The sequence below is a fragment of the Cornus florida genome, unplaced genomic scaffold, assembly GCF_030987335.1.
Source record: "Cornus florida cultivar Cherokee Brave unplaced genomic scaffold, ASM3098733v1 CherokeeBrave_3.0.0_Hap2_Chr08, whole genome shotgun sequence".
Taxonomy (NCBI): Eukaryota; Viridiplantae; Streptophyta; class Magnoliopsida; order Cornales; family Cornaceae; genus Cornus; species Cornus florida.
The window spans coordinates 85,254,796-85,279,782 of record NW_026775578.1 but is presented as its reverse complement, the minus strand read 5'-3'; the positions used below and the strand labels follow the sequence as shown (position 1 = coordinate 85,279,782).

The following is a 24,987-nucleotide window of genomic DNA, read 5'->3' as shown; positions in this document are numbered from 1 at the left end:
TTAGTATTAAAACAAGTCTAAATCAAATTGTAATTTTTCTATCAAAATTTGAATCTCGGTGTCGAAAGCGAAAAACTCAAGTGAAGCTATTCATGCCTGCTTCGTTTCGACATAGAACAACATTTAGTCGATGTAAGTCTGTTTGGAACACTTGTAATGCATTTAATGTTGGATAAGAGTGTCTAGGTTCAAATAAAAGTCCAACAGGTTGAGTTTAAAAATTGAACCGGTTGAAGTTTCTGCATAAAATAGCACTTAACAAAAGTCCAACTAGTTGAACATTAAAATTAAACTAGTTGAACTTTATGCATTAAAGCTTCACTCGGAAAAAGTCTAACCGGTATTGAACTTCAAAACTGTATTGTTTGAACTTATCCTAGTCAGAAAAGGAAATTTTGTTTTCTTCAACTTCAATTACCTTTTTCAAGTCTGATTTAGAGGGATGTTTTAACACGAAATTGTAAAGGTTTTCTAACCCTAGGAAGTCTCTCTAAACTTCTATATAAACTCATTTTCACACACAAATCATCATGACATTTTGATTGAAGATTTCAAAACCATAGAGAGCTTTTGTGTGTTTTTCAGAGTTTTCTTTTTATATTTTTAAGAGCACACACCTACACACTTGAGTGATTTATGTTGTTGTTTTACGTTTAATCAGAGCGTACGTGATTGAAGAACTTATTACTACCAGTTATTAAAAGCAGTTTTTCTTTTTACTTCAAAATTCCATATTTGAAGAAAATGAGGAAGAATACACACTTTGAAGGAATCAAGGCATTTGTAGAGTGCTTATTGATCTATTAATAATCCTTCTATAGGAATCAATGGAGTAAGTCTGAAGTCAAGTACTATTGGACGGGGGAGTCGTAATGCCGAAGACGTCCATCAATTAGTTCTTGATAGAGTGAAAGGGTGAGATACTGAGTCGAAGACCATTATACTTTACCTAATCTATAATGGATATTTTTGTTCGAGACCGCATAATAGTCTCTAAGGTTTTTCCGACGTTGGATGGATTTCTCTAATTAGGTCCTTGCTAAGAATCTGGTGTCACACTTACTCTACTTTTATGTTACTTGCACTTCAAGTTTTGCTTTCTGAATTATTTAATTTACTTTTATTTCGGTAAATTTAATTTAAGCAAAAATCGAATAAAAGAACAATTGAACTTCTTCACCCCTCCCCCTAGGTTGTTTATCTATATTTTATTCTATAACCATTCCATATAGTTCAACTTATATTAAACTTATGAGAAAAGAAAGTACACTATTGTAAATTCATAAATGTTTTCTTAAGAAATAAAAATATTTATGTATTTTTTTCAATTTTTTTTAATGAAAATTAAATAATTATAGAAAATTACTTTCTTTCAAAAGTTATCTATCCAAAGTCTTAAATTTTTTAATTTTCTTACCCTATTGTTATTATCGTATAATCAAACGGGTTCTTTTTTTTTTTTTTTTTTTTTTTAAAAAAAGTAATTTTCGTTTGTGGGCCGTGGGGCTGGGGGTGTGTGTATCCACTGTTGAGTCCAATATACTCGGCCCGAGGCAGAGGGAGTTATTTGTAATTTTGCAGCGTTAAACTTGAAACTCAGCGTGCGCAAACACCAAATTGGCTCTTATCATTCAAAAATTTTCAGATCTAAAACGGTCCACAAAATTTGAATCCTAAACCTTACTGACCGTTCATCAAAATTGTCCACACCGTCTGATCACGCATTTTCTCTCCTAAAACAAATCTTTTAGTTTTCATCAACGTTACGGAAACCCCTTTATCTCTCTGTCACACACACACATTCACACACTCTTCTCAGTTTTCTCTACCATATACAGAAAACTTCATCTGTTTGAAAGGTTAGGGTTTGAAAAGTAATCGAGTGAGCAGGAGCAATGCCGTTCATATCGGAAGCAGCGAGTGCCATCAAAAGCCGGTTTGGTTTCCATGAACGTTCTTTGGAGTCGATGCCGTCAGTCCGGAGCTCTCCGGATCTCCTCAAATCAGTAACCAAAGAGAAGAACAGTTCCCAGTATTCTACAGGGCGGAGTGTTATTGGCGATGTAGATGAGGATCATGGAATGTCGAACCAGGGTTTCGAAATCACTGAAGACCCTTCTTTCTGGAAAGATCACAATGTTCAGGTACTGACTCAGGACCATTCAAAATTTTCCACGCGTGTGGTTAGTCAGTAGATGTACATGTAGTGTAAGTACTAGAAATAGTACCAATTTTTTTGTTACTACTAGATTTTTGTTCATTTTGGCTGAGCTTCTCTTTGGCTTAGCTGAGGTGATTTTCCCCTTTTTACTCCTAAAATTTTGAACTTCGATTTTGCTTTGGTTTCTTCAATTTTCTGTGTAGCCAAATTGAGGGTAAAAAACAAGACTGAAGCGAAATTTGGCAGTTCATACACTTCATTAGGGTTCATCGGTACAACTATTTAAATACAACTAGGAATTAAGTGGTACGCGACTTCATTTGGGTATATCTGGAACCCTGTGTAAATGCATTGGGTGACAGCAATCATATTTGAACAAATTAGAACTTGTAAGTACTGTTGTTGATTGCATAACTAGTGACTGTAGTCTAAAATCACTCGAACAATAGAATAGTTTCATATGTTATACTTATAATACGTTGTCTCCATGCAGTCTTAAACATAAATGGAAGTTTATGATTTTTATATTATAATCTAGTTCATGTATTTTTAGTTATGCAAGTTGTGATGTATTCTTTCATGTTTTTTTCTTCTCATGCAAGTACGGCATGCTGCGCCCATGCTTTTATACGTGTGTCTGTTGCTGTCTTAAAAAGAGCAAGTGTTGCAGTGAATGATCATATATGATTAATGTTTTTATTCTTTGGTTAAGCATGATTACAATGTAATGGTAAGAAAAAATTAAAAGACTATTAAGAGGCTTATGTTAACTGGTCATGAAGTTCACTTATTGAATACAACTTCTAGTATTGAATGTAAATGTAGAATTAGATTATCGTTAGTAAATTTATTGATTCTTTTGTTATCGTTAAAGTCCTAAAATTAGGAGTGACATCTTGGGCTAAACATAAAACGAATCAAACTATAGATATATCACATTAGACATGATAGATGTAGAAGATTATGAAGAAGTTGGGGAAACATCTTCATTACACAAGCAGCTTTTTCATCGAGAAGGGGAATATAGTCAAGTGAGTGTATATCTTGCAACTGTGCTGTGTCATATGGCTTCAAATGAGAAATGTTTAGCTCATCCAGTATGTTGATGAAACCTATTATGAAATGTCTGTGACATGTAGGCAATTGGATATGTTCAACTCGGTCTTATACCGACTGATGAATAGTATGGACAGTTTCAAGCCTTCTTATTAATACGTTTGGTGAAACTTGATGAGGGATTTGATGTATATTTTTTTAATTGGTAAAGAAATAGATTGATTTTTAGGAGAACTGTTTTTAATGAAATGATGTTCTGAAGCTTTTATGGTTTTAACAAGTAAGATGTTTGATTGTGGCCTCCATGTATAAGTTATCAGGCCCTTGGCTATTTTAAATAACTTCTGATACTGGACCAATTCAGTTCAATTTTGACTGATTTTTTAATTTTTTATTTAAATGAAAATATGCAGGTTATAATAAGAGTACGTCCGCTGAGTAGTTCTGAGATATCTCTGCAAGGATATGGTAAATGTGTTAAGCAGGAAAGCTCCCAGACAATTACTTGGACTGGGCATCCAGAATCACGTTTTACTTTTGATCTTGTTGCAGATGAGAATGTTAGCCAGGTATTAGTTGATTAGATTAATATTGTGTATTGTTTTTATTTATTTTTTTCACATCATGGACTTTATTTTAATGACCTTCAGGAGATGTTATTCAAAGTGGCTGGGGTGCCAATGGTGGAAAATTGCATGGGAGGCTATAACAGCTGCATGTTCGCCTATGGCCAAGTGAGTCATCAATTTCATATATTCTAGTTCTATGTTTCTGTCTCAACGGATCCATTTTAAATGATATGAAGTATCTTGATAATAGGGGGTTAAGAAGTAGACAATTTCATTACTTTGCATGGAAATTTTTTATAGAAGATATTTGCTTGATTTAATGGTGTGTTTTTAAAGAGTATAATTTTCTAATTCTATGATGAGCAATCCTACTGATAACTGCTTGTTTGATAATGATTATATTCTCACGTTCTTAATTCTAATGGTTTAACTGTAGACTGGAAGTGGAAAAACTCACACAATGCTTGGAGATATTGAAGGAGGCACTCGAAGACATAGTGTCAATTGTGGGATGACCCCTCGAGTTTTTGAGTCACTGTTTTCAAGTATTCAGAAGGTATATATTGTCCAAATTTAAACTCCTACTTTTTTGGGATCACAAGGAATATTGGTTGTCTCAGTTGCAAAGTGATATAAACCATCGAGTTCTTTATAAACACTATACATAAGTATATACTTTCTTGCTAGAAGTGGAAATTAAATGATATTGAGCATTTTGTAATCTTAGTAACTTTCCTATGATCACATAGTTATGAAGATGAATAGGGTTTTTGAAGAGGCTGTTATATAATTTTCCCTATGTTAGACAAGTTCTCCACTCTTATTCAGGGAAAAAAAAGTTGTCCACTCTTCTGGTAGTATTTTGGCAATATGGATATTGAGGGACTATTGTATTATTCTCCTTTTGGTGGAGAAGTTTCATACTCTTCTCTTCTTCCAACTATCTGGCACATACTCTTGGTTGTAAAATTGTTAGAGTACTTCCAACTTGTATATGAGTAAAATATGCCTTTGGACTTTTAAAAAAAAAATAAAAAAGGCCTTTAGAAATGAAAATCGTGGATGTTGGCCTTTGCACATGAAAATTATTAACATTTTAAACTTTTTGTACATGGAAAGCTTTTGATGTTGGCTTTTTTTGCATATGAAAATTATTAATGTCATATTGAAAATTTGACATTCAAATATAGATTGGAATTCTATTTATCATTTCTCATTCTACTTTTGACAGTTAGATTCTTTTATTCCATGCTTCTTTTCTTACTTGTGTGCCAAGAATTTTGATGCAAAGTTTTATGTTTCAATTGTGGTGTTACAGGAAAAGGAGGCACGCAGGGAAGAGAAATTAAGATTTACTTGTAAATGTTCTTTTCTAGAAATATATAATGAACAAATTCTCGATCTTTTAGATCCAACCTCTATGAATTTACAGGTATTTTTTTTTTTTTTTTTTCATAATTGGTGTTGTGTTGTATTATAGATAAAGAGTGAAATACACGAGTACAGAGGGCATACCCTTAGCTAAGGACCATAAAGAAAAACAAATTGAAAAGGTCCATTTCCAATACATTACAAAAATCTGAAAACAAGCCCTAATGTATGACATCAGACAAAACTGCATTCTGGACATCCAAAACCTCCCACTGCACCTGCTTTGCCACTGCTGGTGGATCCTTGGGGCTAGTATCATGCAGCCTAGCATTTCTTTCTTGCCAAATACCCAAAGAGCAGCTACAAACAAACTTTTAAGAGATCTTGAGTGTTGATAAAGTTGTTGAAACCAAGTAAGCAGAGTAGTCACAGTTCTGATCTCAGCAAATTGATCCTTATTCCACTTAAGCACCCTCCAAACCAGAACCAAACTTGCTGTGTAAACTCACATGCAACAAATAGATGATCATTAGTGTCTACATCCCTGCAGCATAAAGAACACCTAGAGGGCAACAGGTTGAATTTACAGGTATTGATACCAACAGGTTGAAAATTTCATCGGCGTAGTTCATTATTTTTTATATTTCATCTATACATGTTTTTTAGAAGTCTCGCCCCACTGCCTTATATCTTTGTGGGCCTTGTCACATTTTAAATGATGAAATGACTAATTATGTAAATTTTGTTTTTGTTATATTATTATAAAATACAACTTATATATATGTATATATATATATATTTAGTTATAAATATTATTGAAATAAGTTCTTGAAAGCTGTGGTCGGGGCACGTTTCAGATAAGGGAAGATGCTAAGAAAGGGGTCTTTGTAGATAACCTCACAGAGGTAGAAGTTACAAGTGCTCGAGATGTGATTCAACAACTTGTTCAAGTACGAAATTACCTTGTTTATTTACTCTTCTTTTGTAGTACTTAAACTCAGCAAATCAACTACTCTTATGCTTTAATCTAATCGTATATGTTATTTAGTTAAGGAATATACAATTTTATTGATTAACTGTTATTATACATTTAAATTTGATTCTTTAAATGCGTATCAACTTACTTGGCTGTGGGTCATCCAGGTCTAGTGTTTTTTTTTTTTCTTCCTTTTTTGTTTTAGCTTTGTAAGAGAGAATGGAATTATTGTTAGAAGTTGTTTCTTATAGTTTTCATATTAAAATCAAAAGAAAAACGTTTTTTAAAAGCATTTATATATTTTGTGTAAAACTGAGAAAATTGAAGTCAGAAAGCTTAAATTGGAATTCGAGCATTAGCAAGCATGTATTTTAAATACAATACTTGACTTTTCCATACACTATTAGCTTTTATTTTTTTAAATTCCCCCTCAAGTTTATACTTCGTAGTACTCTCTAACTGTTTTTTATAGAGGATAATTCTTGCTTTGGTATTCAATTTAAGTGCTTGCTTAATGTTGGGTTCAATATTTTACATGCAACATGAGTGTAATTAGATGGTAGTTAGATTTAAGGAACTAAGAGTTACATGATAGTAGACAGGTAGGGTTACTATATATATATATATATATTATTATTTTTTCATTGGCAAGAAACACACTCACACACCCCCTACGGGGACTTGAACCCTCGACCTTCTACTTTGGAAGGTGAGGAAGTACCATCAGGCTACAAGGCCCTTGGTGGGTTACTATATTTTTAATAGGCATGATTTTGTTAAGGTCAATATTGTGGCACTAATTATATGTCGTGTTTCAGGGTGCAGCAAACAGAAAGGTAGCTGCAACTAATATGAATCATGCAAGCAGTCGTTCTCATAGTGTTTTTACATGCATCATCGAAAGTAAGGTGAGTGGCTACTGTTTAAATTTTTTGTTTTTCTTCCCCATTTCTCTTATAGTTTAATTAGTTGAGCCATTTTGTTCATTTAAATTTACTTTGGTGTTAGAATTCTAATCAACTGTTCATTTATAGTGGGAATCTCAAGGTGTAACACATCACCGATTTGCTCGGCTTAATCTAGTGGATTTGGCAGGTTCTGAAAGGTAACATTGTCGAATAGAGTAGGGTGAAAGATTCGAGTCATTTGACAATGGAGGATTTTTGTTTTATAAAAAGATTTTTCAGGTACTTACATCTTATTTCATATTTTATATCACATTTATTTTTAATTATAGGCAGAAGAGTTCTGGAGCTGAAGGTGAACGCCTAAAAGAAGCCACCAACATTAACAAGTCCCTTTCGACGTTGGGGTTGGTTTTTCCTACTTTCCATTAATCAGTCCTTTATGTTCTAATGTTGATTAAGAAGAGCATCATTAGTCTTTTCTTACTGTTAACTATGGGATAGGATGTGAATCTATTTTGTTGTGCTCTGTTAACTTTAGTCTTGTTTTTGTTTTTGAAATTTGCAGACTTGTGATTATGAACCTTGTAAATTCATCTAATGGGAAGTCGCTCCATGTTCCTTACCGGGATTCAAAGCTCACATTTTTGCTTCAGGTAATAGTTTTACCGTAAAATCTTAAACCAAAATGCACATTCCTTTTCCTGGTAGAAGCGTCGTAACTCATAAATCAATATCACATCTAGCAGATATTGAATTGTAATAATTCAATTTATAGTATATTTTTCTGCTTCAATTTGGTTATTTCTGAAATTTTTAATGTGCATAGTGTTCAATAGTTCAGAAGACCTGTTAGCTAGGCAATTGAGTTTTTAATACAAAGGACTTCATTTTCTTTTGTTATATTGAGTACAGATAAAGTTCCTATTCAAATTCTAGTTCAGAGTCGAGAATGTTTTCAGTGACAGACTAAAATTTCATGTGAAGTACTATTTATGAACCTAGCTCGTGGAAGAAAGTGTTGACTGGACAGAACTTGTGGTTAAAAAAAAAAATAATAATAATGGGGAAAAAAGAACTCATGATTTAAAGGCCATTATCCATTATTTGTCCAATCAATTGAGTATTCTAGGAGTGGTTGACTAGGTAAGAACTCGGAAGTTTACATAGTTGTATAGCATAAGTCTGCTTTGTATGCGATTGTTGTTACATGGAAAGTTTGAAGTTCTTGTATTATCCAAAGGCATGCACCAACACAGAAATGTCATAACTATCTTTTTCTGATTTCCTTTTCAGGATTCTCTAGGAGGGAATGCAAAAACGAGTATAATTGCAAATATTAGTCCGTCAAGTTGGTCAGTAAATATTGTTTATATATACTTGTTTAGTTCAGCCTCTAGCTTCACTTTCTATATGCATGGTCTTTTTACCTTTTACGTTTTTGGACTGACTATGTTTTAACCAATAGTTTATGTTTAAAATTCAACTGAATGGGAGGCGAGGTTGTTTACATGGTATCTTATTAAGTTTCAGACATTCTTAAATTATTTTTGACTTCCACAAACTCATTTGCTTTTCAAGTGACTATAGATTTATGAGAATTTAAACATTGATGAACATATATTTTCTGTATATTCAACAAGTTTTTGATTATTTATTGGGATAAATATACTTTTATGTTACATTCTTTTTGGTGTTATTGCAGCTGCTCATTGGAGACTCTAAGCACATTGAAGTTTGCACAACGTGCTAAATTCATTAAGAACCATGTATGTTATATTTGTTCACCATTTTTATGTGTTCATACTAGTTGTGATCTCAATATAGGATGGGTACATTTTGTGGGTTTAAGTTTGCCCTTCGAAATGCATTATCTAGGTCCTTTTTCCATTTCTCTATCTTTTAAGAATTATCTTAAAATTACAATAGATTGAGTCATTCTGAAACTCTAATGCAATTAATTTTAACCTTTGGGCTCTTCTACATCAGTCTGATTTGATGTGCTTAAATATTTTCCTTTTTAACTATTACCAATTAAATGCTGTTGTACACTTCAGGCCATTGTGAATGAAGATGCTTCTGGCGATGTCCTTGCCATGCGGATGCAAATTCAACAGCTTAAGGTATTATGCACATCCTGAGTTCTTGTATTTCTTTCTTACTTTTTAGGTGAAATACAGAAGCTTGATATTATAACTTCTAGTTATTTAAATTATGTCATAAAATGGCATTTTTTTGAAAAAAATTCACGTAGGGATCAAATCAACTTTCTTTGAAGTTTGTGGACTAAGTTACCAAGGTGTTTAGATGTTCTTTGCCTTTTCGTGTAAAATGGCACTTTCTTGTTATATGATTATTCAACCTATGTTACCGGGACTTAGGTAAGTGTATCGTGTGCGGGTGTGTCTAAGTGTTGAACCTCCTTTTAATCCTGTGGAAGGATATAAATATTAAAGTTACACCCTCTCTAACAGCTTAAGCTTTTGGAGTAGATGGTTGTTAACATGGTATCAGAGTCAAAAGATCTTGAGTTCAAACCTTACTGTCACCCTAATTAAAATTGAAAAACATGAGTTGGACCAAAAAAGGCCACACATGAGGGGGCGTGTTGAAGGATTTAAATAGTAAACTTACACTCTCTCCAACAGTTTAAGCTTTTGGAGTATATGGTTGTTAACAAATCCAAATCTTAGAATTCAGGGATTCGTGTTCAAAAGTTGGATACGGGTAAGTAGACATATAATATGCATACTTTTTCCCCCTGAATGGGGGGTGGGTGGGTTATTTTATAAAGAAAAAACTAAAATAGTACAGAAGTTAGTGAAGGCATACCTTCACATACATTAAAGCAAATGAGTAGAACCATTTTCAATAAAAAGCCAAAAGAAAAATAGACACCAATCTAACAAAGCAAGAACTATAACAGAACATCATTTAGAAGGAAAAACGAGAGTTAAGTCTTGAAGCTGCAGCCCCTATAGATGCAAACACTCCCAGTGGATCAAATGAGAAATCCAAGATGATAGAAGATACAAAGGAGTGTCTATCAAGACCTGTGCAGAGCCTACTCCTACACTTGCGCAACAGAGTTTGACCGACCCTTGAACCAAGGATCTGTAAGCAACCTGAATAGGCTGAATTGGCAACCATCCCCAACCTGGAAATTGCATTGCTCTAACATAGAAGGCTTTATTTGAAGAATATTATCCATGCTGCAGAATGATGAGCCTTAGGAACACAGCTCCAAAAGTCACTTCTCTGCAAATACTTATTTATTTACCATTTTTCCCATATCTTATCATTTATCAGCATCCTGTATAAAATCCACAAAAAGCAAGCACTTTTAAGCATAATCAAATGTATTGTGTGGTAAACCAAATGGGCATTTGGTTTACCATAGTACATTTGATTATACTTATTAGTGCTTCCTTTTTTGATTGTGAAGGATCGGGGTATCTGATGAGTTCGTCTGTCAAACAATTATCCTGTACCCACGCCCATGTTGTGTCTTTACCACAGTTCATTTGATTATGCTTATAAGTGCTTCCTTTTTTGATTGTGAAGGATCGGGGTATTTGATGAGTTTGTCAGTCAAACAAATATCATGTACCCACGCCTATGTTGTGTCCACATGGGTTCGTGAAGTAAAATACTACCTGTGTCCCATATTTATAGTCCACTATCCCTTTTAGGGATGTCCCAAATTAGTTGTCCCATTTTGTTTTCAAAACAAATTAAAAGCATTCTCTCCTTAAATACCCTTTAACGTTTAAAAAATTCTCTCAACTTAATAATACAACTTCATAATTTTAAAAGGGGACAATGCGATAATTGCATGTCCCCTTAAAAAGCTCTACTCCTTAAATGGGCAACTAATATGGGATGAAGGGAGTACCATGTAACAGAGGATTCAACATAGGTCATTGGCCCTACACTATGTCGGAAAGCACATAACAGAGCAACTTATTGAGATAGAGGATATATTTGGATCAAATTTCATGTTCCTTCATATGATAAACTTGATGGATACATATCTTACTGTGTGAACACATATCATGAACTAATATGTTTTTTTTACAAAACAAGTACATTGGACATTTTGATGTTCTCACGTAACACTTTTTTTTTTTTTTTTCCTTTTTTTCTAAATGCAAATTATTTATATTTAGGTGCTGGAACTATTTACATGTATGGAAATTTCAGCTCCTCCATTACCTGTTTTGTGCGATAATTTTGGAAATTTCTTCAAAATGGATCTGTATGCTAGGTCCTTGATTTTGTATGATTTGACTTATTACAGCTATACAAGTCCTTTTTGTGATGGAAATTTCCTCTATTGTTCTTGAACATTCATTACAAGTACCAAAATTTGCCCATTGCAAATAAATTTGTTGATTTATGATAAATAGGTAAAGTAACTAATTATACTGTATACAGTGAATTTGTAAATTGTAGTTCTAATCTTTGTTTTATAATGACATATTGCTATTGTCTTTTTGTTTTGAATAAATTTATTAAAATTATTTATTTTTGGGAAATTATTACCTCCAATAATTAAGGTAGGTAGGTAAGTTGGTTCACTTTGATCAATTTTTGATGATTGCAGACATTTGTTCATATATATTTTTGTTTCTCTCATTTCCAGAAAGAAGTATCTCGTCTGCGGAGTTTTCTTAATGGAGGAGCTGAAAACCATGAAAGTGATGCTTTGACGGTGTCATTTCCAGGTTCTCCAGGATCCTTTAAGTGGGAAGGGCTTCATGGATCATTCAGTCCATTTACATCTGATAAAAGGATGTCACAGGTACAACAATTCTTTCTTGAGATTGAATAGGAATGTTTGACATGTTGGTTCTAATTATTTTGTTTGGATTTTCAGAAGAAAGAGTATGAAGTTGCCCTTGTTGGGGCTTTCCGGAGGGAAAAGGATAAAGATATTGCATTGCAGGCGTCGGCTGCTGAAAGTCAGGCAGCAATGCAGTTGGTATGCTTAAAAGAAACTCATTTTCTATCATTTGCTTGTTGAGTTTGATAGTGAAGTGTTCTGAGACATGCATCAAAGATTATAGAGTTTTTAAGAGAGAATGAAGTTGCTTGCTTCAAAACTACTAAATGCCTACTTTCTTTCTTCATTTTCTTTTTAATTTTTTTCCCCCTATCTGAGAAGAACCATGATCTTGTTACCTCCAATATTTTTGTTTGTGGGGTGAATCAGGCCAAACAAAGAGAAGATGAGATACAAGGCCTAAAAATGAGATTACGGTTCCGAGAAGCTGGAATAAAGAGGCTGGAGGCAGTTGCATCCGGAAAGATATCAGCCGAGACACACTTGTTAAAAGAAAAGGACGAACATTTGAAAGAAATAGAGGTCCTACGCACCCAGGTTGATCGCAACCAGGAAGTAACAAGATTTGCCATGGAAAACTTACGACTAAAAGAAGAAATCAGAAGGCATGTCACTGGTTTATTTACACATTATCCGAATTACTCAACTATATATGCGCAAGCAGAGAATCAACTAGAGTTTTTTATAGTATGAAAGAGAAAATGTGAAAATATTTTCCTGAATATACCAGTCATCCTTTGGAAATTCAACAATTGAGACCTAATCATGTCATAGCTTAAAATATAAATAATAACTAGAGTTGGAAACGGAGTATTTAAACAGTAAGGAGCAAAACCAATATTCACAATAGAAATATAATCTGTCTTTATGGGATAAAAAAGATAAAGATGCTTTCTACTTCCATCAGGATATACTTAACACCTTATGTTTCAGTTCATAGTTGTTAATGGCACAAGGCGCACTAAGGCGCCAAAGGCCTTCTGGAGCTTAAGGCGCAGTATAAGGTGCAAGCCTGATCGAAGTAAGGCATATATGAAATAATAATGCATATTTAAGCATATATTACTATATGTCTTCGTAAACATGTACTAACTGCAGTTGGTGCAAGTAGTGTACTATAAATTTATGAATTTTGTCAAATATTTCAAAAGGTTAAACAATATGATATATGATATAGAACGTCTTAATTTAGTAGTCATTAAATAAAAAAGAAAATGATATAAATAAATGATTAAAAAATACAAGGCGTGCCTTTTTTGAGCCTGGAGCCTACAAAAAAGCGTAAGCCTGGCTTGTTGTAGGTTGAGGCACTCTAGCTGAGCCTGGGGCTTTTTTGGAGCCTAGGCGCGCCTTTAACAACTATGTTTCAGTTTGAAGTTATTTAAATGAACCTATCAATTATTTTTGACTACTGAAATTATATTTTTCCCAGTTGTTTAGGAAGCTTGAAATTTGTTTGTTCACTAACATGCAGATTGAAGTCATTTTGTGAAGAAGGTGAACGTGAAAGAATGAATGAACAGATTATGACATTACAGACCAAGGTTATTTGGAATTCTTTTTTCTACTCCTGTGTTCTTAGTCATTCATATGTTTTTAGTTAAACGCTGACGGTTTTGAATATAATTTGTCTCAATGAATAAATATGCAGTTGCTAGAAGCACTTGATTGGAAACTAATGCATGAATCAGACCCCTTCATTAAGGTTCTTCTCAATCTTCTTTATAGGCTTGAAGGTGAATTGTTTCTGAATGTGTGCATATGTCATCAACCTAAACTTGTAATTGTTTTTATGCTACAGAAAGGAAATTCAGATCTGGTGATGGACATGCACAGTGATTGTAATCTACTGGTTTCTGGTCAGGTAAGATCTACTTTAACTTGTCATGTTTTCCAGCCTACCTAGGAAATATCAGTTCAACAATGGATCATCTGTTTAACGCTGTAATGCTTCTTAACCAGTTTATCTGATAAACTACTTTTGATCCAATATATAGTTCTGAGAACTTTGAGTCAATGAGGGCTGTTGTAGTCCTTATTGTTAATATTTGAATGTAGTCTACAAGGACATGGAATTCAATATGAAAATTAAAACCCCTGCAGTTGTTGACTAGGAAACTTGAGAATCCAGATTGACTACTTTAGGAATTTGAGTGTTTGTATCAAGGGCCTGTCTACTTAAGGAATTTAAATGTTTGGATCTTTGTGAGGCAGTGAGCGTGAATTTCATCTGACACTGTAGCTTGATTTTGAAACGGATATAAATTTTTTTGTATGAAACTGACAATATCTATTGTTTTCATTTTTCTCCTTTGGTGATGAAAGTACTAGTTATAATCGTTGGCAATTTTATCATTCCATTCTTATAATTCTTTGTGAAAATCGGAGCCTGAAAAATCCTTAAATAGTTTTATTTTTATTTATATATATATATATTTTCCTGAATGGGGTTTGTATATAAACAAAAATAAAGTATAGAGAAAACTGAGGGCATACCCTCTGAATACAACCATGGAGAAGAAAAACTCCATTTCCAAAACATAGAAAAAAGGGAAAACCAAAGTAGCCAAGAAAAGAACAAAGTACATCAGCATAAAAAAATATAATCAAGCTCTCCAAGCTGAGGTTGAGAGGAAATAAAGCTTTCCAAATCACATCCCTACCAATATTAGCAGTGTCCTTAGAATGTCCATCATGTAGTCTACTATTCCTCTCTCTCCACAAAGAGCAAAGAGTAGCAGAAAAAATACATCTTAAAATTCTACCCCTGAAGCTGTTCCCTTTAGCAACAAAAATTACTGGACCATGGAGTCAAAATAAGAAAAGTTCTGAAACTGAATATTCAAACAATTGAAAATTCATTTCCAAACTTGATTTGCCAAGGAGGAAGACGCAAAAAGGTGATCTCTAGAATCCTCACCTACATAACAATTATGGCACAGAGAGTTCAACACCATACCTCTCTTCTGAAGAAAACAGAAGGTGGAAAGGCTTCATTCATAATAAGACAAGCAGTAAACGAGACCCTGGGTCTATACTGGTTTCACACAAGATTCTTCCAATGTACCTTCCTTCTACTTGAATGACATCCATCCCAAGCAAATTTGAATGAACAAGAACTAGACTTCCAAACAGTAGCATCAGAACCATTATGAATGGGAATGACGTTTAATGAGGTAATCTGAGCAGGCCAAAATGTAGGCAGAGTCCACTGTTGCTCTGTAATAAAGTTCTGCAGCAGATCATATTTCCCAAGACCTCTACATAAACCAGGGACAAATCTCTCTTCCGAGGACTTACCATCAGCCCAAGGATCCATGCATAAAGAGAATTTATCTCCTCTACCAATCTGAAGTGTACCTGTTTCAAAACTATTTCCCTTGCCCCAGTAAATTCTTCCAAATATAATAATCTTGTTTTTTCGTAATACAAATCTAATAGTTCACATACTTGAGAAATTTCTTGTAAAACCAAGAACAAAGAAACCCCAAACCTTTCTTTCTTCTGTATAAAATCCCAAACCATCAAACACTTACCAGCATTATCTAAGTCTTCAATTTTCCTGATTCCAAACCTTATTTCTTCAATAGGAGAAGAACCCTCACTTCACTTTAAATGGTGCATACTCTTGTTGAACTCTCCCTAATTTTCTTCTCAACGAGAAAGCTGCAGGACCATGGAATTTTGAAAACAAAACTCTAATGATGCAAATAAGAGAGTAACAGTTTTAACTAACTGAACTCTGCCTGCAAGAGAGAGAGAAAGGGCATTCCATGAAAGCATATCTGATATCTTATCAAACAACTTTGAGAAATGACATTTCCTTGACCCTGTATCAACCAAGGAAAGTCCCAAATAATCCATAGGAAGAGAAGCATTCCTGAACTGAATGATCCTTTTGATACTAGCCTCCCTTCTAATAGACTTAGCAAACACCACAGAGCTCCTTTCTCTACTAATCTGAAGACTTGCAGCTTCTGCAAAATGCTTGAAAATCCTTCTAAGCTCCATAGCAGTACCCAAATGAGCTGAAACAATCACGAACAGATCAACAAAAAAGGAATGTGGAAACTTCATTCGCAGTTTCTCCATTGGTCTACTCAGCTTGATAACACCCCTATTGACCCCATCTTCCATAAGAGTGGAGAAACACTCTGTAATTAAGGTTAAAAGCAGAGGAGACAAAGGGCATCCTTGTCTAATAACTATCAAACCTTGAGGAACACTAATACAATCAGCTATGAAAGAGAACAAATAAATTTGAAGGGAAAAATAGAGAGCAAGATTAAGCTAACGAATAACTTAAACACCCACAACTCAATCCCAAGGAAAGGGAGAGGTATAAAGCTGCTACGGCAGACTAAATATATTGATAATATGAAAAAGGCTGCTGATTACAACTTGGATCAACCCTTTTGTAAGACACAAGGGCTGCCCTAGCAAAGATTTAATCCCAGCCCTTCATATAAATGTAATCTAAAGGCTAGTATTTTGTCCAGCAGAATAAAGAGATAAAAAATGACAAAACAGTCCTTAAGAAGTCACATGACTCACTTAAAAGGCACATGAAATATAAAATAAAACTTGAATGACAATTATATTTTAAACATGAAATAAAAACAGATTTAAAACTTAGATAAATGACTCAAGACCCATAAATAAACACACAATCTGATCACACCATCAGCTTGCATCTATCAATGGAAACTCAGTTTAGTCTTCTAAGGATCTTCAACTGTTTGAAGAAAGCACTCTTCCATCTGCACTGCATCAGTCCCTCTAGGTGAGAGAAAACTCGTCCTCAAGTTAGAAGCAAATTTCCATGACCAATAAAAAATCTGAGCACGGCGTTCCATCCCTTATTTCTTCTTTTTCGAACTCGAATCAGATACAATAATATTCTTATACTAAGAAAGATTACATGGATTTTACTAGATTTCCTCTTAACATTGGGTAGATTCACAAAACTCGGTGGAACACGTATCCTGTAGTAGAAGTTTAATCAACTTTAATTTTTCTTCCACCAACCGCTTAGCAGTTGTAGTGCGTTTTCACTCCAAATTATATAAGTGTTCTCATTGGACTCGTCATCCTTATCATAAATAGGTTCCTCTTCTTGTGGTTGTTCTCCTTTTCCACCAAGATATCCTACAAATTCTGGAATTTTCACCATAAAGCCACCATCCCAATGCCTTTCTTCAAATGGAATGGGTGCTGGTCTGGTTGCTGTGTTTCTGCGAAAAGGATTAACAAAATCCTCTTCCAGATTGTCCTCCTCCTCATATTCGACGCCATCTTGAGAAGGGGCTGGGGTTTGCAACGCGCAAAGCTAAAGCTTCAATCTACCTTCTTAGATCTTCTATCACATCAAGCACTTGTTGATCAACTGATGTGTTCTGATTAGACCGAACCCCTGGTCTGTGAGGCGGGTTTCTTCTTCTCGGTAGCATGTTGCAAAACCAAAGAGAGATATACACAAACCACTGGACCAGAATTTGCTCTGATACCAACTAATGCAATCAGCTATGAAAGAAAAGAAATAATCTGAAGAAGGGAAAACAGAGAGCTAATTCAAGCTAGAAAATTAGGTTAAACACCCACAAAATAAAGAGCTAAAAAATGACTAAACAGTCCTTAAGTTGTCACATGACTCGCATAAAAGGCGCATGACTTATAAAATAAAACTAGAATGACAATTAATATCCTAAACATGAAATAAAAAAAAGATTTATAAATGACTCAAGACCCATAAATAAACACATAATCTGATCACACCATCAGCTGCATCTATTAATGGAAACTCAGTCTAGTCTTCTAAGGATCTTTAACTGTTTGAAGAGAGCACTCTTCCATTTGCACTGCATCAAACACCATTAACAAGAACTGAGAAATGAGCTGTAGAAATGCAAGCCTTTACCCAACTAATCCAATGCTCACAAAAGCCATAGGATTGCAGCACAGCAAACAAAAAATTCCAATAAACATGGTCATATCCCTTCTTTAATTGAACTTCATCATCGTGGAATCATTTCCATTCTTCTTATTAAAGCATTTCACATGATTATGAGAAAGAATTATATTGTCCTGAATTTTTCTTCCTCCAATAAATGCTAATTGTTCTTGTCCAACAAGCAAGTGGAGTATAAAACTAAATCTGTTTGCCAAAATCTTTGTGATCACCTTGTATAAGGTATTACAAAGAGAAATAGGTCTGTATCACTTATCTTCAAACTCTGACACTTCTTAGGAACTAAAGTAATGAAAGCACCATTCAATCTCACTTCCTTTCCGATCTGCTGAGTGAGAGCCGTCTTCTTTCTCAAGAACTGTGACAGAATTCTAACCTCTTCTCTGACTTCACTCTTTCATGGAAATGCTAAGCATCTATCTGTCTTCTTCAACCATGTGATCCTTGACTTCTGAGCCCACAATATCTCCTCATACCTCAAACATTGATCTTACTCAGTTTTAGCTTCTGTTTCCTCTTGAATTAAGCAGTTTAGAGGATGTCTCAAGAGCTGCAGCTGAACGAACCCCATCTTCTGTCTAGCCAAATCAACTCGAGTAGGTACAAGGCCTTTTTCCTTATTCCACTTATTTATAGCCCCTTAAACATTCCTAAATTTCTTCATAACACAGTAAATAGGATTCCCAGAAGCCTCTTCCATCCAAGCTTCCTCATAATACACTCCACTTCAGATTGAAGACACCAAATCTTTAGAAATCTGTAAGGCTTTGGGCCTTCTGCACAATTCACGGAAGTATGGATGATCATTACATAATCATTGGACAAAGATGCAGCATATAGAACAATTTTAGAATCACAAAAGGTAGTCAACCACTGACAATTGGCGATAACCCTATCCAATTTTGCATTAGTTACCAAGCAAGTTTGAAGATTTCACAAAAGAGCTCTGCAAGTTTGTTCAAATTTATTCTTTGTCTGTAACAAAAGTTTATTGTGCTTTGATCTAGCATGTAAAATAAGGAAGAAAGGATGGAAGGCTTTACTCAGGTTCTTCATTGATCATGGTAAATTGTTTCAAACTCGAGGGCGAGTTTTCTTCAAGGAGAAGGGTCTGGTGCAAATAATTAATGGTGCTTTGGAAAATGTCTTGAATAAAAGGTCAAAGAGTCATTCTTGTTTTACTAAGCTTTGGAATTACTTAGTATACTTAGGAAAGTGGTAAAGTGTTATTAATTCTGTGTGGGGATTCTAAAAGTCATTCTAGGAAAAGTCAATTTTCATTAATAGGAGTATTATAAAAGGGACAGCCGTCTTTATCGGTTGTAACCAAGTCTTTATCAATAACATTTGAGTTATTTTCAGAGTATAACCTCTTAAGGATTTTTCCCAGATTTCTCCCTGGAAATCTGGGCTCCAACGGTGATTGGAGTATTTATAGTCTTCCTTATTATTGTAAGAAGACTTTTGTTCATTTCTGTTTTCTTCAAACCACCACATCAAACAGATTTGCATTCCAACCCCACCAAATTTTTCCTCCAGAACGATCATTATAATCGGCAATCCATTTCCAAGATCTAATACTAGTAATACTAGCAAATTTATTCATCTTCACTCTAGTTTCCACAAGGCAAACCAAATATAAATTTGAAGAATAAATCCAATTCTGGATTTCTTTTTGCATACAAGTTCTATTCAGACCTCTAAAATTCCATGCACCAATCATTTGGAAAAGAAATGCGGTGGGACAGTTCCACCAGCAGAAATCCTTAAATAGTCAAACTCAATGACTTGTTAAAATTGTTTTTCTGGTCCCAAACAGGGAGTTTGAATCTTGTTCTCAAAAGGATTAATGATTTTGGATATTTTCGTTGAAAGTCCAAGGTACTTAACTGTCAGACTTGGGTATGGTATGTAGCACCGTAGCAGCATCTTTCTTTAAGAAAATAGCATTATCTTATGCCTTACATGACCTTATTCTCAGTGGTATCTGCATATTTCAGAACCATCCATGTCAGTGGGTTCCTTCTATGTGATTTTCCCTTTGAAATTGTATGTTGCTTATCTGCCTATCATTCATGGTACGGTCAGTTTCTTTTATAAGTAATTTTGATTGTCATAATCTTTGTCCGTTGCACCATGTCAAATTATGCTATGGGACCCATGTCTACTATCCTATGAAAAGATGCAACAAGTACAATGCACCATCATCATCGTCATTTTTGTTAGACTTATTATTGTAATATCCATTATTATATAAATTATTGAGGTCCATATCATTGGCAATTTGTAGTTTCAAAGCAGTATATGCATTCTAGAGTTCTTTTATTTGGCGAGATATAGGCATGAATATTAACTTTATCCTACAATATGGTTATATTCTATCTGCTTGCATTTGACATACATTAATTAATACGGATTACATTTTTAACCCTTCAAGTGCTAGCAATTTCTTGCTTATTGCATATATTTTTCCTTTACAGGAGTCAGCATCACCTTGGCGTACTTCAATTAATGAGGAGAACGAATTTCTTCGTATGCAGGTATATCTACTACAAATCTAAATTCTGTTTTGTTTTCTAGAAGCAGTTGCTATGTGTTTTTTTTCTTTCAAAGTTCTATATGAGCATTACTTTACTAACAAATAGCATTCTATCCATGCCAGGCTATTCAAAATCAGTCAGAAATGGACACAATCCGCAAGAAACTAAATTTGTGCCTTGAAGAAAAAGATAAATTGGAAAGGTAGAAGTTACCATTTTGTTGAATTTGCCCCAAATATTTAAACACATTATAGCAGCTAAAATTTGTGATGTTTCAGTATTTGTGTGATTAATCCTGCCACCTTTCTCTTTCTTTATTCTTATCTGATGGCTTTTCCTCTACTTGAGAAGATGATTTATCACAAAATGTTGAATTCTTTATTTATTTATTTATTTTTACATATTTAAGGAATGATTTTTCTTCCTGGTCATCATTGTCTTTATTAGTTAAGAAAATCTTGCAGGCAAGTTAACTATTTGGAAACAGAGTTAGAAGCGGAGAGATCTTCGAAAGCCATGAAGGAAGAAACACATAAATTGCAAATCGAGCCACCTTCTCTAACAACCGATCAAGCGCTGAATATTTCTCTGAATGATCAGATAGAGCTTAAGACAATGGTTGACGCTATTGCAGCTGCAAGCCAAAGAGAAGCAGAAGCTCATGAAATAGCAATTATTTTGTCTAAAGAAAATGATGAACTCCAAATGAAACTCAAGGTCCTAATCGAGGATAATAATAAATTGATTGAATTATATGAAGCAGCTGTTGGAGAAAATAATGATCAAAGAAATGACCGAGCTCAGAATTCTCGAGTCAACACTGAAAATTACAGTAGTCACTTAATTAAATTTGCTGAAGAAAAGGTGGTGGAGATGAGAAGGGAAGCTGAGAACCTGGAGCATCAACTCATGGAAATGCATGAAGAGAATGAGAAACTAATGGGTCTGTATGAGAAAGCCATGCAAGAGAGGGATGACTTTAAAAGAGTACTTTCTTCTGGTGGAAAGAACTGTACTGAAATTAGAGAATTTAATTGCCAAGAGAAGCTTGTTGAAGGGGATGGAGGGGATAAACCCAATTCAGATGAAGCTCCTGTTTCTGTTGTGGGGAAACTTTCGAAGGAGGAAACTGGTTTGTCTGGAGTGTATGTGCAAAATGAAAGGGTAGGTATACAGTTAGAGAATCCTGCTGTATCTTGTGTAGCAAAAGTTCAACTGGAGGAAGGTTCCAGTCATCATGCTGAAATTCTGGAAGTAAATGATAGTCTACAGTTGGATGGACCTTCTATATCTGAGGAAAAAAGAAATTCAAAAGAGAATGCTTTTTCCAGACAAAATGTGCAGGACAGAGAGGGAAGTCTTCTTCAGACACATGCAGGATATCAGCTTGATGTTGAAGATAATGTTGACACTGAAGCAAGGTCACTAAACTTGACAACAATGAAGATGTTGGATGATTTAAATATTGTTAGAATGAAGCTTGATAGAGCACAAGAAAAGCTCTTAAATTCTGCCCCAACTATCAGTTCATTTGGATCACTAGAGAAAGCAATTATTGAAGTCGACAAGCTCTCAAGAGAAATTGAAGCAATAGAAGATAACATTCAGGCGAAGCAACAGGAGTACGCAGCCCTCAAACTAATTTCTTCTGACATGCAGGGTACAATAGCTCTAATTGATAAAAAAATGGCGGCAATCAAATACTCTCTATCAAGATTTTCTTCCTCGGTTGGTTACTTTGAACAGCGAGAAGTCCAAGCAAGGGCAAGGGTACATGCTACATCATCTTATGTGGACCAAAAGAAAGAGGAATTGGCCCGCCTTCAAGCTCAGAAAGATGAAATTGAGGATGCTAAGAGGAGGTTTCAACAATCTGAACTTGAATTAAGGAACGACCTTTTGTGCTTAAAATCAAAAGTAGAGAAAGAAAATCGTAGACAGGAGCATGAAAAGGTTCTCTTTGCCATTGATAATGTCGTTGAAACAGACTCGCCACAAATAAATTGGCATTTGGGTGGTAAGGCCACTGAGTTACTGAAGTCTGAAGAAGAGAAGACCAAGCTACAAACTGAGATGAAGCAAGCACAGGAAAAGCTTGGGATCATGAGAAGCGAAGTTGAGGATTTGAACAGGAAGTTTGGGAAGGTGGACAGTGAAATGCAAGTTATCCATTTGGAGGTACAGAAAGGTTTAAGGGCAATGGAGGAGAACGAACAAAGGCTTCGGAGCAACATTCAAGAGAAGGAGATGGTATTGGAGATGAAAGAGAATGGAAGGCTTGAGTTTGAAAATATAATTCTTGAATACCATCAATGTATTTTTGAAGCAGAGTTAAAGGAGGAAGAGATGAAAATGTTGGAAGAAGAGCTCCAGATGGAATTGAGGAAAATAAATGAGTTGCAGATGGAAAAGGCGGCAGCCACGGAGAGGAAGACTCAGCTGCTGGATGCTACAAGGTGCAATTCATTCTTTGTATCTGATCAAATAGAGGAGGAGCTCCAAAATATTCAGACTTCAGTTCAAGAATTGAAGTCATTGCTTGCAGATGATGGTCAATGACAGTTTCAGTCTTGTGTGTAATTGTTGATTAATTCACCTCAAACTCGGTGAAACCAAATCTGAATCTTGTATCAACTAAACCCCTATGATTGTCACTAGTAAATGAGCTTTGATTAATATTATCGTGTTGAATCAAGCAGTGTCGCCTTTTTAGGTATTCAATAAATATCCTGTTAACATGACATGAATATATCCAAATGTTTGGGGCAAGCAGATTTGATGTTTATCAGCTTGAGACCTTTACTCTATTAGTCTAAAAAGATCATAGCACATTCGGGTAAAGATCTATAGTTTCGTTTGTTGCGAAAGTTTTTCTGAAGTACACAACATCAAGGTTGAAATTTTCTCTAGTTACTCTGTTTAATTTATCAATTCTTTTTGTCGCTTTTTTCCCTGAATGTGTTTGAATTTTATTAATACAAAATGGACAATAAAGTACACAAGAGAGGTGGTTGACAAACCAACACAAAACCAAACCAAGGGCATGCCCCAGACTAAGATCACAAAAGCAATAACATCAAAAGCTGTTGAACCAATGGATGCCTGGATTGAAAGAATATAGATGCTGCTACCCTTCCCGCTTATGAGAATATATTCGGTGTGCCCGGTGCACTGACAATCAGAGCCGTCCGTTCTCATGCTTGTCATGCACGTGTCTGCCCGTGTTTGTGCACGGACGGGTCTGACGTGCCTGGTGCAAGGTGCGGGCACACCAAATATCTTCTCCCCACTCACATAGCTGGATGAACCACTTCCATACTTGAGAAGCACGGTTACAGGTCCAAAAAAGAAGATCATTTGAGTCTTCCCCACCAGAAAATCTATTTTTCCCACTTAAATGTGTTTGAATTTTTTTAATACAAAATGGACAATAACGTACACAAGAGAGCTAGTTGACTTGCAGGAATGGAAGAGCCACCATGTAGCCTCCTATTTCTCTGACCCCGTAGACATCAGAGAACACTATTAACTAAACTCCTAGTGAGCCTATTAGCATTGAACCAATGGATGACTGGATTGAAAAAATAGAGATACTGCAACCCTTCCCACTTACGAGAATATATTCGGTGTGCCCGATGCATCGTGCACCAGACAATCAAAGCCGTCTGTTTCTGCACGTGTAGTGCAAGAACAACTCTGATGGTGCACTAGGCACACTGAATATCTTCTTCGCACTCCGCACTTAGCTGGATGAACCACTTCCATACTTGAGAAGCATTGTTACAGGTCCAGAAAGATGATCATTTGAGTCTTTCTCACGTACGGAAACAGTCGTGACAAATTGATACCAAACACTTGTGATATCAATTCACCTTTCAGTTAAATTCAAAGAGTTCAATTGCATATAATTTTGGTCTCTATAACAATTATATATAAAAACACACATATGATCGAGTTACCATTTTGCCATATTGTAGAATCAAGACTTTGCAAATAATGGTTATAATAAATAAAAAACAAGAAGATTAAACTTAACATTATCCAAGTACTATTTCCAGTGAACTAGTCTTCACCCATCTCTGTATATAGATTGTTATATCATCACAGAGATTGAAATATTTAGAACCTCAGAGGAAGCTAAAAATATAGAAAACTATATGCAGTGAAAGAGCAACAGTGAGCAACTTTAGGTTTCTCCTAATACTTCCATAGTAAAGCTAGATACCACTTATAGATACTACCTGTACCGACCCAAACCCGGGGATCCAGATCGCTAACCAGGTCCTTACCCAAACTCGAGGTCATACAAGGGTACTATGGTCATTTCACGTCATTATGATAGCTCTAAAGTCCACAAGGGTATAATAGTTAATTAGTATGTTCATTATAGCTTCTAAACTCATTACTGTCATTTCCTATGGTCATTATGTGCTTTGGTTGAAGTCTGGGGGTAATTAGGTGAATATACTAAATTTGGGGTTAAACAGTAAATGTCAGCTCATCTAACCGGGTACATGATTTTATCTAACCGGTTAGACGGCTTGACCAGAGAGCATGCAAAAACTGAGGATCCATCTAATCCCTACACTGTCCAT

The 24,987-nt window shown here is 35.0% G+C and overlaps 1 protein-coding gene across 1 annotated transcript; it reads left to right on the top strand.

Annotated features, from left to right (window-relative positions):
- The first annotated feature begins 1,672 nt into the window (after positions 1-1,672).
- LOC132268246 (kinesin-like protein KIN-12E) lies at positions 1,673-23,229 on the top strand. The gene is made up of 22 exons (XM_059769069.1): positions 1,673-2,144; positions 3,631-3,786; positions 3,868-3,951; positions 4,223-4,342; positions 5,105-5,218; positions 6,015-6,107; positions 6,952-7,041; positions 7,168-7,238; positions 7,371-7,445; positions 7,607-7,694; positions 8,335-8,393; positions 8,744-8,807; positions 9,096-9,161; positions 11,684-11,842; positions 11,918-12,022; positions 12,254-12,489; positions 13,359-13,428; positions 13,536-13,589; positions 13,686-13,748; positions 20,333-20,392; positions 20,515-20,594; positions 20,857-23,229. The coding sequence occupies exons 1-22, from the start codon at positions 1,896-1,898 to the stop codon at positions 22,949-22,951; spliced, it is 4,251 nt and encodes a 1,416-aa protein (XP_059625052.1). The 5' UTR covers positions 1,673-1,895; the 3' UTR covers positions 22,952-23,229.
- Positions 23,230-24,987: the final 1,758 nt, after the last annotated feature.